Genomic DNA, 20100 nt, shown 5'->3' with positions numbered 1-20100 from the left:
TCCTATAAGGATCACATCCCATTTTGCCAAAGTAGAAAGGGATATTTCAATGCAAAAAGTTGAATCAAAGGGGAAACAATAAAGGAAATGTGGGGAATGGTGTGGTGTGGTGTGGTGAAGTTCCAAATGCATTAATATATTCTTTGCTTAAAACAAGTAAGAATGTTGAAGGAGGCTTATTATGTGGATGATCATATATCAATTTGGGTATCTCTAATGAAGTGAGAGTAGGTCATTAGGGCATCAAAATGAAGACATCTTTGGTCTTTTTGTGTTACTTTCTGCAAACTTTAGATGGTGGGAGCAAGCTGCATCATTTATAGACGCGTAGGTTAAAGAAAGGTTTTCACACTCTTAGGAGGAATGTCTTGTTCCCTTCTCCAATCGACGTGGGATCTCACAATAGTTACAAATGGTATCAAAAATAGACACCGGTCGGTGTCAATGAGGACGCTGGCCTCTGAGGGAGGTAGATTGTGATATCCCACATTGGTTAGAGATGAGAAAAAAACATTTCTTATACGGGTGTGGAAACCTCTCCCTAGTAGACGCATTTTAACACCGTGAGGCCGACGATGATGCGTAACATGTCAAAGTGGACAATATCGGTAATCGATGGTAATTTGAATTTAGTTTCATTTTCTCGATGAATAATGATTGAGCTACAAATATCTGGTTGGTATGGTATGATAGCCAGTTGCTTTAGTTCATGTGGGACTTTATGTCAATCTTTCCACACCTTTTGTGTCTGAAATTTGCTTTGGGAAATCCAATGAAAGACTCAGCTTTTGTTGTTACTTAATGAAGGAAGATGAGGCAGTAGAGAATTGCTTTTAGCTCATATGCTACATCCTCAACTACATCTTTGTTTCCAACTCTAAACTTGTTCACTTTAATCAACATTCTCAACCAGAAGTTTATAGTGCAGGACCTACCATGTAACAAAAATGGGATCGACCCTACACACCCGGGACAAAGGTTGGCCCTTCTACTCGTGTAGTGCATGTATGGTCCAGTTCCGTCCATGGTGGGATCAGCTATGATACACTAAACTCATTCTTGGAGATACTCATCTACAAGATTTTGCAGTGCCCTCTTGGGCACGTTCTTCTTACAAATTGTTTTTGTTGGGATCGAATTTGATTTGGCTTGATGCATTTAATTTGATTGAACTAGATATGATATTCTATGAGAATTAGTAGAAAAATTAATACTTTAAACCGATTTGAGTATAAAATTAAACCGACTTTAAACCTGTGTGAACTAGAGTTGGAGATGTCGAATTAGAGTGAACTAGAGCTTGATGTATTGAACCGCGTATTAACCAAAACTGGAGTGCGTCAACCAAAGTTGACTAGGTCAAACTGCACTTGATGTGTTGAACCATGAACATAGGCTAAGCCGGGTCACACACCTAAGTTTAAAAGTATTATTGAAATTAAAAAAAAAAAAAAAAATTAGGTAATTTATAAAATTTAAAGGTATTTTTAAATAATAATAATAATAAATAATAAAAAAACCCTTAATTGGACCACCAAAATTTGGATGTAAGCCCAAAGCCCCACCCGATTTGAGGAACAAGATACAGTCATCTCTGTTTTTACCGTCTTATCTTTCCTTCCCACCGTCGTTTTTTACACCCATTTTTCTCCATCGTCGCTCTCTCGGGAAGCTTCTTTCACATAACTTCGCACAACAGACGCCGCCACTCGCCTTCTTTCTTCCTTTCTGCCCAATCAATTCTTCTTCTTCTAATCAGGGTATTCTTTCTAATCGCAGTTCTTATTTTTCTTGTTTCGCCAATCCTGTCGCTTGCAGACTGAATTTCTGATGTCAGGATTGAATTGAATACGCTTAGATACTGTATTGTTCTTCTGGGTTTCATTGTTTGTTGGAAATTGAATTGTCATTTATGTATACTGGCCATATTGGGAAATTCGCTTCACAGAGTTTAAAGTAATTGATGAAACTACTTTCCATTTTTGGTTGTTGTGTGGTTTTCGGTTCTTGTGTGCGCCGCCATTTTTTGTTTGGATGATCTAACTTTGCAAATGGGGTATTGTTGATGTTTTGTATCTGCTGTTCTTTGTGTCTGTCCCGTTGCTGATGAATTTTCTGCGATCGTCTATCCTTTCTTTTTCTGCTTGTTTCTCGAGTGATTTAGTTAATTTTTCTAGAAATTGGTAACTTTCAGATGGATTTGAGAGATAATAGTGAAAGATGTCTTCTGACAGTGGACGCAGATGAGGGAGGATCATTTGAAAGTCCAGCAGCGACGGAATTAATTGAATGTGATGGAGATATTATTCTTGAGCCTTATGAGGGCATGGAATTTGAATCTGAAGATGCTGCTAAAATTTTCTATGATAAGTATGCCCGTCAAGTGGGGTTTGTCATGCGTGTGATGTCCTGTCGTCGTTCTGAAAAAGATGGGAGGATACTTGCCCGACGACTTGGATGCAATAAAGAGGGGTATTGTGTCAGCATTCGAGGTAAATTTGGGGCAGTTCGGAAGCCTCGGCCGAGCACTCGAGAAGGCTGTAAGGCAATGATTCATGTCAAATATGATAAGTCTGGGAAATGGGTGATTACAAAATTTGTAAAGGAGCATAATCATCCTCTTGTGGTTTCGCCCCGTGAAGCTCGGCAGACGATGGTTCGTGTTTCTCTTCCCCCGTTCTTTTACTTTCATCTAACATCATATATTACAATTGTAGATTTGCTTACTTTTGCTCTCAGTAAGACTGTATTCTTTGCCAGTGTGTTTTTCTTACTACTCTGCAAAGATGTTATGGAATTGGAAATGATTGGAATCTGAATTTCTTTAAACAAGGAGAGCTATTTAATGGATTGTTCAAGAGAATCAATTATATTGTTTAGGGAGATGGAAGTGAAAACACCTTTGCCTTACATCTCGCCAATTGTGTAACGGCCCAAGCCCACCGCTAGCAGATAATGTCCTTTTTGGGATTCCTCTCAAGTTTTAAAACGCGTATGCTAGGGAGAGGTTTACACACCCTTATAAAGAATGTTTTGTTTCCCCTCCAACCAATGTGGGATCTCACAATCCTCCCCCCTTCAGAGCCGCTAACACACTACCCGATATCTGACTCTGATATCATTTGTAATAGCTCAAGTCCACCGTGAGCAGATATTGTCTTTTTTGGGCTTTCCCTTCCGGGCTTCCCCTCAAGGTTTTAAAACAGGTTTGCTAGGGAGAGGTTTTCACACCCTCTTAAAGAATGCTTTGTACCCTTCTCCAATTGATGTGGGACCTCACAAACTGTTAACGGGGACTTGTGTGTAAAAGGATTAAATGTCACGTATATAAACTATAGTTGTGACCTTGCTTTAAGGGAGAAGCTTCTAGTTTCATCTGTCTTTCTAATCTTTGTGCCATTCTCCATACTTTGGCCTATATTTTAGATTGTTCTTGACTTTAGTTTCGTATTGCTCAATGTTGTGTTGGGGGTTGTTTTATACCGTTGTGGTGTCTGGCACCATCTAGGATTTTTTCTTTTTCCATTATGAAAGTACTATTGTGAGATCTCATCTCGATTGGAGAGGAGAACAAATCATTCTTTATAAGGGTGTGGAAACCTCTCCCAAGCAGAGACGCGTTTTAAAAACCTTGAGAGGAAGCTCGAAAGAGAAGGCCCAAAGAGGACAATATCTACTAGCGGTGGGCTTGGGCCATTACAGTTGTTGTTGTTATTATTATTATTATAAAGAAACTATGTTACACGAAGTTTCACTTTTAGCGGTTTATTAATAAACCTATTGTGTGTACAGTTTATTGATGCCCATGTCACTGCTATCTCTTTTACTTGGGAGAATGGTGTGACCATGATTTTCATTTAGAAACCTGCCCCTTTAACCAACTCAAATGAACATATCAGTTAAATAAAACCAACCAACCATTCCATGTAGCACATTTAGTTACTATCCTTAGTTTGGGAAACTAGTGAACTAACAAGAGTGCTTCGGATTATTTGTATTCTCACAGTTAAAACCTTTCTGTGGGTGATTGATCTGTATTTATGCTGTATCATATGATTAAATGAGTTGATTTTGAATTTTTGCTTGTAGGATGAAAAAGATAAACAAATACAGGAACTCACTACAGAGCTGCGGAATAAGAAACGGTTGTGTTTGACATACCAAGAACAGCTCGCCGCATTTATGAAAATTGTGGAAGAGCATACCGACCAATTGTCGAGAAAAGTTCAGAATGTAGTTACCAACCTTAAGGAATTTGAGTCCCTTGAGCAAGAATTGTTGCATCCTAGATAGCCCTGCCACAGAGTGAGTATTTGATTGCCTATTGGCTCTTATGCTTCCCCCCAATATTGTCTTTCATCTTAATTTCTTTTCACTGCATCAAAGGTATTTCCTATGTCATTTAAGTACAACTATATTTGTATGCAGTGTCGTCGGTGGCCATCGATATTTGGAGCTTGGTAGCATACGAAGAATAGCGACCACCCTTCAGAAAGCTCCCAAAAGGCATTCTTAACAAATCCGCCCTGCCCCACCCCAAACTCGGAGCAAGCGATGGAAACGAGCGTTATAGAGGAATGACATCATAGCAAGCACTGGCATGAAGAAGTATTTGCAGACATCTGAGAGGAGAGATAATTTTGTAATGTAGAGACAATTTGATTTACCTCCATGAATGGATTTTATTGAATAACCAATGCAGTTCTTCAGAAATCTCTGATTGTGCATATACTGAATCGTCCAAACCCCATCCTAGAATGCCCACATAGCTATAATGAGAGAAGCAAGATTAGAATTGTTCCATTATGCTTATTTTACTACAATTTCTCTGCTAAAATGTTCTTCTCTTCTTCCTGTTTTCATTTAAGGTCACTTGGCTGTTCTTATAACCTAGTGTTCATTAAGATCTAGGTTAGTAAAAGCTTTTAAGTGCTGAGTTAATGGCTGTTGTTGTAAAAATGGTATCGAAAGTTCTATGAGGTGTCAAGTTCTATGAGGTGTCGTCGTGTTGAAAATGTTTTAAAGCAAGTTGATAACTAGTAGAGGACTGTTCAGAATATCATATCATGTCGATAAAATACTAATTACAATCTAAGTATTTCTCAACGGGACAAAATTTTGTGCCATTTTTTTGGACCTTTCAACATCCTTGCATGTTGGTTTCTACATGTAAACACTATAAATAATACAACTATAAGCTAATAATACAAAATCTTGTAGCATCCAAATTCTACACACTGCAGACAATCTCTTCCAATAACAACTAATTAATTGATGGGTAATTAAATTAGTCGATCAAATAACTCAAAACTCAAGATATGAAGCCAAAGGGACTCATCAGACATCGATTTTCTGCATCAAATCAAAACTACCGGTTCCCATCTTTACTGGCAAACCAAGACAGATTCTAGCAGATGGAGTTTCCAAGGTGTCTACTTCCCCATGGTATGCAGCTTGAACAATGAACCTTGCAGCCGTCTCAAAAGTCATTCGACTGAAAGGAGATATCGAGTCGGCTATGCCTCCTAATCGATTCATTGGTCGGTATCCACCAGAATGAGTCATATAATCAGCAATTAGAGTTAGATGTCTAATATTGACTGATATCCCATATGAACTGAAAATGTTTCGAATTTCTCTTATTATTGTTTCCCTAGCAGCTTCCACTCCATATGTTTGTAGCATGGCATGAATGTCATTGGAATATATATATCTAGCATCAAGCTCATCTTGTAACTCCCAGAGCGTCTTAAAGTCGACTCCAGTCGTCTGCAATGCAGGAACTTTTTCCTTTTCTTCTGGTTTGATATTCTTTCTTACCTTAATATCATTCCCGTGGTATATTACCTGACCTTCCTTGCATGTAATTTGTTGACAGCGGATGATTTTGCCAGAGCTTTGGATAGACACCTTCTGGGCCGTTCTCTGAGCAATCTGGTTTCACAGGCCAGAAAGGAAGTTCATAAAGTGATCAGTGAAGAAATAAAAAAATCACAATGTATTATGAGAAACAGATTTACACCAACAATTTTCTAGACTATCGAATGAGCATAGAAGAATTACATCCACCCTAAGAGTAACTACAGGAATGTGTGCTATTGCTCGTCAATAGTTTTAGCGCGCGCAGGTTTGAATTTGGAAGTATAATGTTCTCAGGACAACTGCAATATGGGTACCGGTGTGTAAGTAGAACCTATAAGAGATCGTCCAGCTAAAGGTTTTGAACCTATTAATTTGGATTCGTCTATCAAATATCTCTCAAAGACACCTCTCCAATACGGTGATAGATACCAAGGACCCATGGTTTTTCTTTAAGCTAGAGTCTAAAGCAGCACAAGGCTCCACCTCAAAAGAGATTGAAGAGGCATTGTTCGTACTAACACGTACAAGAGGTTAAGAAGAGTTGATCAACAGAAATGGGGAATGGCATGCAAACTTTCAAAGGCACCAAGAGAATTGGCCTTCACTCAGATAATTTAACTAATATATTCTAGATTATTTTGGCATCTTGTCCATAGACGCTTACATACTTGCCTATTATGAACCAAACAGAATAAATTAACAAAAGGAAAAGAGCCAACAAAAATACTGAAACATATCAAACTGATTAAACAGATTACTTCCTACAAATACATAAGTGCTAACATAAGGAACAAAAAAACCAGATCCAGATGAAAATAGACGAGTGTGAGAAAGTACCTGCGTCAGTAAAATATGAGGTTCATTGGTAAACTTAAAATGGACTTCAAAATGATTTCCCTTCGCTGCCACAAAAATTGCTCTATCATAGTCCTTTCTGGAGAATTCTGATTTAGCTTTCTTCTTTTTGTTTGATGTTTTGGTTGTTTTCCCTTTCGAATTGGACTTTGAGACATCTATTATCTCAGTCTGATCCTCAGATGTAGCGTCTTTAACAATTTCCATCGTATCATCATTGGTTATATCAGCCTCATCACCTTGATCAACTTCACTTTCAAATCCTGCTGATGGTTCTTTCACATTGAGTTCCTCTTCCGAATCATCTTCATAATCCATCTCATCATTAGTTCGAAGTTTTTGTTTTTTCATGTCAAAACCAAGATCTTCAGCAACATCTAAGTCATTGCCAACTTCATCATCATCATCATTTTCTTCACGTTGTGAGCTACTTACTTTATCGCTTTCACTCAAACCCTTTGATTGTGAGTCGGGCACAAAATTTTTTATACCACTAATTCGTGATAGTAAGAGCATTTCATTTTGGATTGAATCTTCCAACTCCCTAACGAACACAAATTCCAAAATTTCTTCCAAATCTTCTGAAGATACATGAGCATGCTGTGGATTACTTTCAAGTGGGTAAAATCTTATTTCAAGCTTATAAATACTGCATATCTCTCGCTTCCGTTGCGAAAATGGCACAACAGTTACTTCCATACTTTCTATTATGTCAGCTACTGTAATCTTCTTCAACTTATTAGCAAGACACTTTGCATCATCCCTGTCATATAACAGTCAATTTTTATGGTTCAGAATAATATTGACCAACATGTTATAGTTTGTACTTTCATACTCTCCCTTATGACAGTAACCAATTGTAAGGTTAGTTTGACCTACAAAATCACCAAGTTAACTTGTGTCCGCAAAATTCACATACATTGCAATCTATAAATTTCTCTCCGCCATGGTTCAATAAGTTTCAAGCTTTACCTTTATTTCTTTTTTTTTTTCTTTTTTTTTTAAATGGAAACAGTATAAAAAAAATACTAATGTAACTATGGCCGAAGTCACTATGTAGACTGAGAATATTAACTCTATGGATACAACATATACACTAGTAATAACGAGATTAGATACATAACCATGTAGCAATGAATCAAGAAACAGTAATTTTAACTTACATTGAGTAGCCCTCTCGCAATGGGCATGTCATAATTGGTGTCTTAATATCTTGTGAAGCAGTCATCAAAATCTCTTGAAGGCGGGGAATTCCAAGAGTCACATTCATCTCACCACGCCCAGCATGATGAAATGTGTTCAACCTAAGACACATTTCATTTCAACAACAAAAGAGAATGATAGTGAAATCAGCCACTATATAGTCAATCTAACGGGATAATAATTCCTCTTTTTTAAAAAAGAGTGAGAAGGTGACTTTTTTTTCCTGAACTTTTGTTAAGTATACTCGCTTATCAGCCAACTGATTTCTAACCAAGACAGCCAGGGAAAACTAAGTTCATTCTTATCCAAGTATCAACACTAATTACGATGACTTATTCCTAATATATTAAGAAAAGCTTAAACTGAAGTCTTATTCGAAGAGAAATAACATGATTAAAGCCTGAAAGTTAGAAACAGGGTGGGGGGTCTTACGTCATTTGTGTTGATGGCTCTCCGATAGACTGAGCAGCGAGTACACCAACTGGTTCTCCAGGCTGTGCAAGACTTGACAGGTACTTATTCTCCAGCAGCCTGATAAAGTCATCTTTTTGCCCCAGACCAGGAGCCTTATCCTTCGCAAAAGAATTATATATGACTTCTGCTTTCTCTTGAAGAACTGAAGGCAGCTCATTGATGTATTGATTAAAGCTGTCAGGCTGATGATGACTTTTTTGGTAGATCATTTCGCAGTTCTGAAATAAAAATAGGTATGATCTAATCATTCAGAAAACACACAAACAATGAATAAAAAGCTCTATTAAGCATCCAGATTTTGAAGGTTTCAAGTTCTTACAGCTGCAAGTGCTTCAAATTTTATAATAAAGGCATTTTTATGGACATCTACACCATCCTCGCCATAACGAAATTGAATAATGGAGCCATCTGCATCACGAACAGTATGATCGTAACCAACTTTTAGAGACTCCAGATTTTTAATAAGGCATCTTTGTAGATATCCACTCCGAGATGTCTTAACTGCTGTATCAACCAACCTATGAGAAGAAAAAAAAACTCAGTTTATATGTCAATAAGATGTCAAGTAAATACTGATGAAAAAAGTTCTTGTATGTTGCTCCTTAACCAATAGAACAATCTATCTAAAAGCCATGAAGGGGGGCAAAAAAGAAGAACAGATAAAAGTAACTGAACGTGATATGACCAAATTTGCAGTTTTAAGAATCTAACGTAACCAATTTCATTTGCATGGTATATTCTATTTAAAAATCATTAGTTCACTAATCAAGACCAGAATTGTATTTTTTATTCGTTAATTTCCCCTGTTATGGTATACTTTTGGCTTAATAATTCATTGTAACCATAATCTTATGAGTTACATATATATTAAGGAGTATAATTATGAACGCAGGAAACATGATGAATGTACTGCAATTTTCATCACTCCTCATTTATCCTTGAACAGCAGATTATAATGCAGATCAAGAATGCTTCCATAAAGGGGTTTTCTCACCTTGCTTTCCTTCAATGATGCTTAAAGATTATTAAAGTTCAGAAACCTCTTAGACGCAAAATTGAAATATCATAACCTGTTGGACAACTTTTAAACTTCTAGTTTCTGGTCAGTGAACAAGATCAAATCTTGAACTGGAATGATTATAGGGAATCCAAACTTAACTTTAATTTTCAAATAGATAGGACGAGGTTCAATGCAGAAATATGATGCATAAACCAATTAACTTTTGGGAAGAAAAAACACAAATAGCTACGTCTGATTATGCCAAATCACACATAATATTCGTCAGGATTAACTTAAGTCAGAAGAAGTTTAATTTACCCTTCACGGCCAGCCATACAATGGAAGTAGTATTCTTGAGGTCGAAGACCAGTAAGAAAGCGATCAACAATGAACCCTCCAGCTCGTGATGCCCAATCCCAAGGCGGAAAGCAGGGTAATGTTTTTCCTGACACCATTCTAGGAACTCGTTTGCCTTCTAACTGCTGCTGGCCTAAATGTGAAGATATTTGTTGAAAATTTGCCTGTTCAAAGCAAGACAATTTAGAAAAAATGGAAAAATCTCAAAACAGAGTAAAATTGTGATTGAGCATTGATTCAAATTTCCATCCGCATACACGTAAATGCAACAAATAAAAGAAAAATGTATTTACACTGCATCAACAAGTCGAGACAAGTTCAAGAAAGATTGTCAATTATGTCAAAAAAGATGGAATACAACGACAGGAGATCAGCATATATTTTTGTATTCATTCGTTTCATGGTTTCTTAGTTTTGTACTTTCATAGCCACATTTCATTTTCTTGGTACAAAGAATACCACTATCCTCAATTTTATCATGTTCAGGGAAACTAAAACATCATAGTTGCATCAGATAACAAACAATCAACAGGAAGGAGAAAAAATTAAACCATTATTCGCTACAGGAAAATATGACTCATGAAGCCTACATTTTAAACTCCAATTTTATATAAGCTTCTAATAACCTGCTAAATACTTACACCAACTCTTCTCTCTTCTTTTCTTTTTTATTTAAAAAAGAAAAAACAACAGCTACAATACCAACTACTACCTTAACTACTGGAAAGTAGCCACTTGGCAACCAAACAAACACAAAACATCTGAGCTATTAAAATCAATAAGAGAGAATAACATTGCAGGGATTTGAATACATAAAACACAAGACCTCTAATTCTGTTAGCATATTAATCTACCACAAGATCAAAATGTTTAAGCTAATAGATATATCAAATCTTATATTCTTAAGAATGCCGTACATAGAAAAAATTTGATCTTATATTCTTAAGAATGCCGTACATAGAAAAATATTGCTCTACCACAAGATCAAAATGGAAGTTTTCTTCCCTTTAAAACTTCTTTCCTTACACCTAAAGCAAAAGAGAAAGAAGTTTTAAACGGAAGAAAAGTTTTAAAAAAAGGAAGAAGACAGAAAAATAACACCACTGTGGAAGAAGCATTGTATTGGCAACAAATACCTAGATACTCAGAATTGCAAAGAAACCTACCGTACCACCTTTAGCCCCAGAAGTCGTCATCAGAGAAATGCAGTTGTTTACAGAGGGTTTTAGCAAGCCCTCAGACAACAAATCTTTGAGGACCTTAGAGTTACCAGTCCTTTCATTAAGTTGGCTGGTCATTTTTCTATCCAATGATGTTAATGCTGGCTCTCCATTATTGGAAATAGTTTTTTCAATATTCAACTGCAGTGCCATTGGATCTGCAAATCAAACATATCAAGTCCCAAATCCATCAAACTGAGAAAGTCCGAAGTAATAACAAATAGATTCCACACCAACAGTTGGCCATAATAAAAATATTTGTCATAGCAGGCTGAATCATGGAAAGTGTTTTGAGATGCAATTGTCAGGCCTCACATAAGCTCATTTATGCTTGTCATTTCAAATCATTCTCTGGATATGTATCTACGTTAGTTGTTCTTCCTCGTAGGTCAAGATTTTAATCAGAGTATGTACGAGTAAATACCATATCCAAAGAAAATTTAAGGCATTTTTATGGAAGCTTAGTCATTGGAGAATCAATACAGCAGATCATCTTCAATGGAGAATCCCTAATTTCTTTAGCACAATAGTATTGAAACCTTAATTTGGAAGGCTTTGCATGGAGCATGATTATGCCTGTAAATATTTTATCTTTTATCACAGATTTTTGTGGGGAACCCTTTCAAAAGCGATAAGAAAACACTATGGTTTGCACTTAACTGTTCCTTTTTTTTTTTTTTGGTCTCTATGGTGTGAAAGGAGTGGGTGGATCATCAATAACAATCATTCATCATTCGATGGGTTTATGGATTTGGTTTTATTTAATTTGCCCTTTACTGGTGTGAATGCTCACACCCTTTTAAAAAATATAGTCGTTCTACAGTAATTTATTGCAATCCACCAATGGTAGTTGGGAGGCTTTATCTTCTCTTTTGTACACTTCATTCATCAATGAAATTTTTATGCTTCTTTCTATTAGAAAAAACACTTCATGCATCAAGCACTAATAGTGAACAGGAAAATACCTAATTTTTCTCCATCTTTAACCTTAAGAAATCCAAGATGCACCTGTTCACCGATATTCTCGCAGATTTGGAGTTGCTTCTCTCTCTCCTTGTCCATACATTGTATCAACAAAAGATCATCTACTCCACATGTGAACCCATGCATCTAAGAAATGAAAGATGAATGTACAAGTATTGTCAATGCCAACTTGTAAGATGAGAACTAGCTTATGTTATTTTATATAAAGAGGGAGAGTAAACTTGAAATAGTACACCATCACCTGAAGATAAACAGTGAACAAACGACTCATTACAGAAAGCAAGACGCCAGCAGTATTTGAACCATAAAGCTCCTGCACTGTATGCACTAAGCCATAGTCACCAAATTGAGCCTTGTCTATGACACCACGCACCAATTCATTTTTAAATATTAGTAAGCTATCGTCATCTAAACGCTCTGCCTTCAATTTATCAAATTTTGAGTAATCATCTTCTTTAGAGTTCCCTTCATCAGGAACTTCTCCTTTTCCCAACTTAATTCCATTCCAAGTTCTTTTTCTCTTTGATTTATCACCATCGGCCACTTTGACATTGGAAGAATTATTTCCCGTATGTCTGCACTTAAAAAAACCACGTGGAATTTTCACATCTTTTTCTACACAAAATGGTGGGGCCCCTCTAGTGATATGGTCCAATAAGGCTGTGACAACCTGTAAACCAAAAAAAAAACAAAAACAAAAACGATTACGGTATCAGAAGTTAACCATGAGGCCTGTGAACTCTTTACAAAACAACAAATTTCTATTCAAATCCAGGAGAAGTGCAAAGAAAAGCAAAGCAGACAACGATAGTTTTCTAATATGAACTCATTTTAGAAACCTTGAGTGGGTTAACATTACTTACTCAAGCTCAAGTATCATAGCAAACATCTCAACAAAACACAAATCCTCTGATTACTAAAGTAGCACATGCCTACGAACTCCTAATATTTATTCTGTTTTTTTTTTTTCTTTTTGCATGATAAGATATATTTCCGTGTCTGCAACATTAATATGCAAATATCTTATTTTCTAGAAAAGATCCCAACACCTGTTTTCCTGTCCAAAGAGGCTCTGGTTTCCATACGGCAGGAAGAACAGGTAGCATCTCGGATTCAAAATCTAAAATGAAAATCTTCTGCCCAGGTTTATCTGAAGAAGCACATGGTCTGGATGTTGAAATGCCAGAACTATAGAGAAGCTGGCTAAACTCGTCAAATTTTAAGAAAGTATCCTTCTTCGTGAGAAGCACAGCACTTATAATGTGGTCCTGAAGAATATATGCAAATTAGGTGGTTAATCACCTATATATATCAATGACATCAGAGAGTATATGAAGAAATAAGCTCAGGGTTTTAGAAATTTACTTGGTACCTGAATTAATGCTCTGATTGGTTCACCACTGGTGGGTTTCACATATTGGTTATTTGCATTCACAATGTTGTAAGCTTCAGCACGAGAAATTTCATCTTGAGGAAAATGAACGTTCATTTCATCACCATCAAAATCAGCATTATACGTGCTGTAATTAGAGAACAATACATTTTCAGTGGCACGTGCTCTTATTGAAAATAACACAAAATGTTGTACAAGTTAATACAAATTATAAATAATGATACCTGCAATTTGCATAGTGCATTCGAATAGTCTTCTCTCCTTTTAAGACACGAACAACATGAGCCATAATACTAGGCTTGTGAAGTGTAGGCTGTTGGGGAAAAAGAAACAAAGACTCAAACACATGAAAAAATAGGATATAAATAGACATCCTAATGTTAGAACTAAAAGCCAGTTTACACCATCTCTATTTTATGTAAATCATCAATGACGGGGAGTGCGCAGAGGGGTCCATGTGATGCTCGGTCCCTTGTTAGGTTCAAGGCTTCCCTTTGAACCTCAGTGTTGAAGGCCTTTTATATTATCCGTTTGGTCTTATTTTGATTGATTAGAGTCTCTTTCTTTAGTGGGATTCCCTTTTGTGAGCTTGGTTTTTCTGTTGCCCTTGTATTATTTCTTTTTTCTTTTTCTTTTTCTTTTTTTTTTTTAATCTTTTTTACCAATGAATTTCGATTCGTCAACAATGCAAAAAAAGGGACTCCAATCCATAACAATAGGACCTAACAGGTGATTGGAAAAACAAGGAGACCACGCCCAGATTAAGGAATTAAACCTAGCTAATGACTAAACTTCCTCCCCAGCTCTATCCTAACCCCTAAAAATTTTGTAACTCCCTACAAGCCAAAGACCCAAACTATAGCAACGAAGCCAACTTTCCACAAAAAAGTATCAATACTTACTTCAACCTTACATCTCTCAACCACTAAGGAAGCTTCTTTCAGGCTCATCATATAAGCTATATCAATACACAACAATAAAAAAATTGCAAGAAACAAGACAGCATGAAACTTAGCAACATTTTTCTGAACTAGCTACCTAAACTGGGATTCTGGATAAGGGGAGGAAGTAAGTTGAAAACCAACCCAAAACGACCTGGATGAGGGTAAGTATTCCTTAGAAAAGAAAGTTCTTTATCAAAGAAAAAGACACTTTTGGGCTTTTTCTAAAATGGGATTCCGAAAAGACATGCACTTTGGATCATGGCCTAGAGGGAGCCCAAGGTAAGAGAACGCAACCTAACTCATTTCACACCCCCACAAGAGAAGCCCAATTACCCGACTTCAGTGGGTCACAATTCATACCGATGGTCAATCTCCTACCTTTGTTCATCTCAAGGCAATAAACCACTCATAGTAAGAAAGAGTTTTCCTTACCCAAGTAAAAGAAAAATGTGTCATCCGCAAACGAAGATGTTAGAGGTGTAGATTTTGTCCCAGGAAACCCTCAATAATCCTCCTCCACTAAAATTAATATATCCTTACCCACTTGGAAACCCATTTTAACAAAGTAATCAGCAACCAACTAAAACTAAATATCATAGTAAGACTAAAAAACAGGAAATAATAACAATGTTACATACTTATCCACTACATCACATTCACTTAGGAAGCAACTATAACAATAATGACAAAAAAAAAGGCATAAATTTAAGTTCAAGTCTTATAGATAAAGTAGTACAGATGTAAAAGAATTATGTCAAATAAAACCAAAGTCTACCTGTCGATTCACAAGAACAATATCTCCATCTTCCAAATGGCGATTCACAATTTTCCCTTCAAATTCATAATCATCACTTCCTTGATCGACAACCACTCCACGAGAGGAAGGTAATTTCCTTGAGATAGAAATGCGTGATTTCCGACTTGGCTTCAAATTCAACTTAACTGTAGCTAACTTATCAATGTAATGTGTGGCTCCTGGATGGGTTTCAGGACCATTAATTATAGCATTTCGTAACTTTTGAACATTCCAAGCAGTCACTCTCTGGAAAAAGTAACAACAAAAAGGAACAAATAAAACACGATCAGGTCAGGGATAAAAGCCACTTTTTCCTACTNAAAAAAAAAAAAAAAAAAATGATGAAGACTACTCTCAGAAAAGAAAAATTAGATTAAAATATTGTTTCAATAAATAACAAATTAACACTAGTTAGTCTAATCAAAATGTTGTGGCTTAAAACAAAAACCAGTACATACCACATACAAATATAGAAGACAATCAATATTACTACAAGTAGAATACTTGTTTAGATTAGAATACCTCCGGATAGGTCAATCTCAATGCAAAATAAGGTGGAATTCCAATCTCATTAACTGCTAAGTAGGGATCTGGTGAAATGACAGATCGGCACGCAAAGTTAACCCTCTTTCCCATCATCTTCTGACGAAACATGCCTTCCTTCTTCTCCAATAACTGACATATTCCCACAGAAACATCTTTTTGACCTGGACCTGCCGTCAAGAAAGCATGGCCCCACCATTCAATAGGCAGTTCCATGATTTGTGTATAACATTCATGGCAGTACTAGACTATCAAAAATAGCAAACATGCTACTACAAGGTTACAATTAATAAGACTAAACTAGACAATGGAAATTAGAGGCAAAATGCAATTTGAACAACACTAATTTTGCGACCATGGTAAGGCAGAACTTTTCAATTAGTGGCACAAATACCAGATGACTTGTGCATTAATTATTCTACAAAGGTGGTTTTTGTTTAGATATCTCACAGTAACAAAGCCTTAAAAAAGGTGTAAGAAGACTCCCTCATTGGAAATTAAAAAAAAAAAAACAAAAGAAAAAGGTAATTAAGAAAATCAATAGAAACAAGCCAGCAAGACAAATTGAAAGAAAATTGAGTCCCCTACTTCCGCATTGCATATAAATTGAAGGCCATTTAGAAACTTTGACATTGAATAAACATGCTTACCAGATGCAGTTTTGCTATCAAACAAAACATTGATAGATTGTTGAAGATCCATCCATAGCCTGACTATCTTTGAGTGTTCTGATTTGTTAGCATGAGCATTTCCTAATGATATATTGGACTGTAGCACCTTGTTCAGTAACACAGTTTGAGGATGCTCCATTATCTGAGAACACAATTAAGCAGCGACTCTTTATGAAAACATGTACAAAAGACCACATGAATTGTTACAGTCATAGCTAGATTAGTTAGATCTTGAGTTAGGAAAAAAAAAAGGTTGCAGTTTAAAATGCAAGGGATAAGTACTATTACAGAAGTAGAACATACAAGGACTCATGACCCCAATTTCCAAACCAGTTAAATAAACGACTGTTTCAACAACATTCTTTACTCTATTAGTCAGGTGGAAATGCAAAAGCTAGCAATCAAATGCATTATTCTTTTAAAATATAATTGTCAAATTCTTTTATTTTTTTCTCAATGAAAGTTTGGTCCTTTATCAAAAAATTATACATAACGGTCAAATAATGTTTTTGAGGGGAGGCCAAAAAAAAGTGTCACAGCAGTTAACAAGAAACTCATCTCACACAACAGCTTTGATTTTTAGTTTCCATCTACTACGTTTAATTCATTTCCATGCATCAACTTATGTGGTTCCTAAAAGAATTTAATTCATTTCCATGCATCAATTTCAGTGGTTCCAAACAGAAAAGGGATGAGCAAGCATGTGACCATCATTCATCAAAACCCTTGGTCTTTAGTCATAAACAGAGAAAGAGAGAGAGAGAGAGAGAGAGAGAGAGAGAGAGAGAGAGGAAGGGAGGGAGAAGATACTTACAGAATCGCCTCCTTTTGCAGGGGGGCGGAACTTAATTGGAGGGACTAGAACAGCCTCTAAGAAAAACATGGAGTGGCCTGCTTTATTTCCATATCCCTGATGCTGAATATCACTAATAAACGAACAGAGCATAGCTTCATTTTTCCACAAACGCTTCAAAATATGCTTAACCTATTATAAAAATACAAATTATTGTTGTTATTTGAAGAAAAGAAGGGAAAAAATTATCTGCTATTACAAAATAAACTGGCAGTACGTACCTCAGACGGCAACAAATGTCCTGCGGAGAAATTTTTTGGCACAAAAATTTCAGGAGAAACTTCCTCAGAATCTTCTACAGAGGCCTTGGTTGCAGTGTCATCAAATACATCTACTTCCGACATATTGATAACAGTAGTTTGCGGAACCGTATTCTCTTCCTCAATTGAGGATATTCCTTCAGCCCCACTACTCACACTCGCAGGCTTGCATCCTCTAATAGCATTGGCCCTCTTGTGAGCTCCTGGCAAGCCAGTCTGCGTCCATCATGAAAAAGAACCAAAATCAAATCCCTGAAACTTGTATATATGCCCATGACCTGATAGTAAAGCTATAAATGTAATATCACATCTGAATTAGAAATGGGCATGTAAGAAGAAATACCATGTGAAGCCAACCAAAAGTTGGTCTAGTAATCTTAGGATTTTTGGCACCACAATTTTTGCACTCTCTCTGTTTGGGCTTCAAAAATTTATTCACAGCAGATATGGCCTCAGAAAATTGAAGAGAGGTCCATTTTTTTGGTTGCATATTCTGCATTTCATTGCTATGCTTTGAATCTGAAGACTCAGTTAGCAATTCTGAATCCAACTCTTTCGCCTTAACAACATCACCATTTAAAATAAGCTCCAGTTGAGATGCACATTTTTCAACCTAAAGTCAAGAATTAAATTGGCAGGTATTATTTATGTATAGAAGACAGAAGAGTGTATGAAACTAAAGAATTCTACCTAAAAACATCCTTCGATTATAGTAAGTTTACCTGGGATCCGCCAGCCCGAAAATGGTGGCACGAGAAACAAGTGCGTTGTAGAAGATTATGGAGAATAATAAATAGCAAGGGATTATACACTGGAGAAACAAGGTCAATGTGACCACAATGACCGGGGCAGTAGAAAGGCCTTTGTCCGCAAGATTTGCAACTACATAAACCAAAATACCAACCAAATAAAACATTATAGAAACAGAGAACAAGTAAATATAACTTTAGATTACAAGACAAGTTCAAAACTGTAGATGAAAAAGATGTCACCAAATAGCTCTCCGATTGCAATGAATTAAAAAGGGAAGATATAGCAAAAACTCCATTAGTATCCAGAGGCTAATAAGAAGGTTAAATACTCCAAATCTGCCAAATTTCAAAACTTCCCCAAAATCTCCTCTTTCGACCATTCTATTTCAAGCCAAATTTACCCATCACAAGAGAGACAATAGGTGATGTACATAACGTGAAGGCTGAAGCAAAACAATTAAGACAATATTTTCTGAGCCTATAACCTACGAACAGGAAAATTCACAGAATAAACTCATAGCTGGAGCCAACTACGTAAACGTTCATCAACAAGCACAAACATGAAATATTGGATGGAACGAGACAAATATTCAACTTCTGAAAGAAAAGTAAACAAGAATCCAAGGTACTCACAGTGTTGTCTCATCTAAAGAACCCATGGCTGGATCATAAAGTCCGCCAGCTACGGGCCTGCCCATAGCATCTAACAATATGGGTGCAGTAACTTTTACAGCACTGTGTTTGCGAACCTCGTCTTCAGTCATGAAGCTGAAGGCGACCGCCTTTACTGACTCGGACGCACCCTGCAACAAATTGTCACCATTAAAAAAACTACACTACTCTTCAACATCCTACCACACCCCAAAGCTAAAATTTCCAACATAAAAAGTGGTCTACAACTAGAAATTGCCTTCACTTCATGCAGTAGAAGCTCAGAACAATTAAACATTAGATACAATGAGGATAAGCTCAAAACCATCTCCGTGTTTTACTACACTCGCATCCTCTCGCAACAAACAACAACATGAAAGCGAACACTCGGAAACACACAAAAGCAGAAGGAAACAGATATTGAGAGAAACGAGCATTAGTACCTCTGTGGTCTGAGCCATGGCAGTGACAATCTATTCCAACTACTCAGTTTCAACAGTCGGCGTGCGCGAGTGACGGAAGAGAAACAACAGAGGTTTGAAGCACATTCACCGATCGAGATTTTTTACTCTGTGTGTGAGTGTGTGAACTGAATAAAAATAACCTTTTTTAAACTGATTCCAAAAAGAATCAATATTTCTTTTACACTGATTTAGGGCAATTCCTTAGCAGGTTCTGGCTATAGCGGCGGCGTGAGCGAACCTTTCACGATGGCAACCTGGAAACGGCGAGGGAAAAAAAACGTGGACAGCGTCAATAGTTGTAGAGAAGAGTAGAGGAAAGATCGAATGATAAAAGACGTACTTGACGGCGAAGAGGGCTTAGTGGCGACGACGGCGAGTTGCAACGGAGGATGTCTCTTATCGATGGCGGTGGCGGCGGGCGCGAAGATGGTTACTGAGAAAAAGGAGAGGGAGAGGGAAAGGGAAGAGAAGACGAGAACGCGAAAGACGCAGTTGGACGGCGCAATGCAAACGGCTATGGAATTATATTAGTTCTTAAAGGAACCTTATTTCTAAATTTGTTTTTTCTTTTAATATATTTGTTAAAATTGATAAGATTATATCTCAACCAATTAGGTTTTAAATTTTTTTTTTTTATTTACCAAATTTGTTTTAGTTTAGGATTGAAGATCAAATATTTATAAACTCTTCTAACTTTTCCAAATTTAATTACAAATTTAACCTAATTTTCATTAACAAATTTGACCTAATTTTCTTGAGGAAAGTCCGGGAAGATTTTATTCTAATTAATATATCAAACTTCGAAACATAATGTTATT

General features: G+C 36.5%; 2 protein-coding genes across 3 annotated transcripts; one reads left to right on the top strand and one right to left on the bottom strand.

Annotated features, from left to right (window-relative positions):
• Positions 1-1677: 1677 nt before the first annotated feature.
• LOC111799692 (protein FAR1-RELATED SEQUENCE 5-like) lies at positions 1678-4714 on the top strand. Of its 2 annotated transcripts, none has more exons than XM_023683135.1 (4): positions 1678-1760; positions 2195-2656; positions 4090-4305; positions 4429-4714. In XM_023683135.1, exons 2-3 carry the CDS (start codon positions 2195-2197, stop codon positions 4291-4293), a joined length of 666 nt encoding a protein of 221 aa, XP_023538903.1. In that variant the 5' UTR covers positions 1678-1760; the 3' UTR covers positions 4294-4305; positions 4429-4714. The 2 variants fall into 2 exon arrangements, with proteins under 2 accessions (XP_023538903.1, XP_023538904.1); XM_023683136.1 differs by lacking the exon at positions 1678-1760 and adding an exon at positions 1774-1956 and having other exon boundaries at positions 2235-2656.
• Positions 4715-5052: 338 nt separating this feature from the next.
• On the bottom strand, positions 5053-19779 carry LOC111799691 (DNA-directed RNA polymerase I subunit 1). Its single transcript, XM_023683133.1, has 22 exons — positions 19623-19779; positions 19262-19536; positions 18801-18970; positions 18138-18297; positions 17759-18028; positions 17377-17631; positions 17117-17287; positions 16282-16444; positions 15611-15801; positions 15068-15334; positions 13573-13661; positions 13328-13475; positions 13005-13223; positions 12197-12625; positions 11937-12081; positions 10918-11129; positions 9713-9915; positions 8714-8912; positions 8353-8612; positions 7881-8021; positions 6700-7480; positions 5053-5934 (listed from the first exon to the last, which is right to left on the bottom strand). Exons 2-22 carry the CDS (start codon positions 19277-19279, stop codon positions 5338-5340), a joined length of 5088 nt encoding a protein of 1695 aa, XP_023538901.1. The 5' UTR covers positions 19280-19536; positions 19623-19779; the 3' UTR covers positions 5053-5337.
• Positions 19780-20100: the final 321 nt, after the last annotated feature.

This window comes from Cucurbita pepo, chromosome LG08, assembly GCF_002806865.2.
Source record: "Cucurbita pepo subsp. pepo cultivar mu-cu-16 chromosome LG08, ASM280686v2, whole genome shotgun sequence".
NCBI lineage: Eukaryota > Viridiplantae > Streptophyta > Magnoliopsida > Cucurbitales > Cucurbitaceae > Cucurbita > Cucurbita pepo.
Note: the sequence above shows the minus strand (reverse complement) of the source record. Positions and strands in the feature narration are given on the sequence as shown.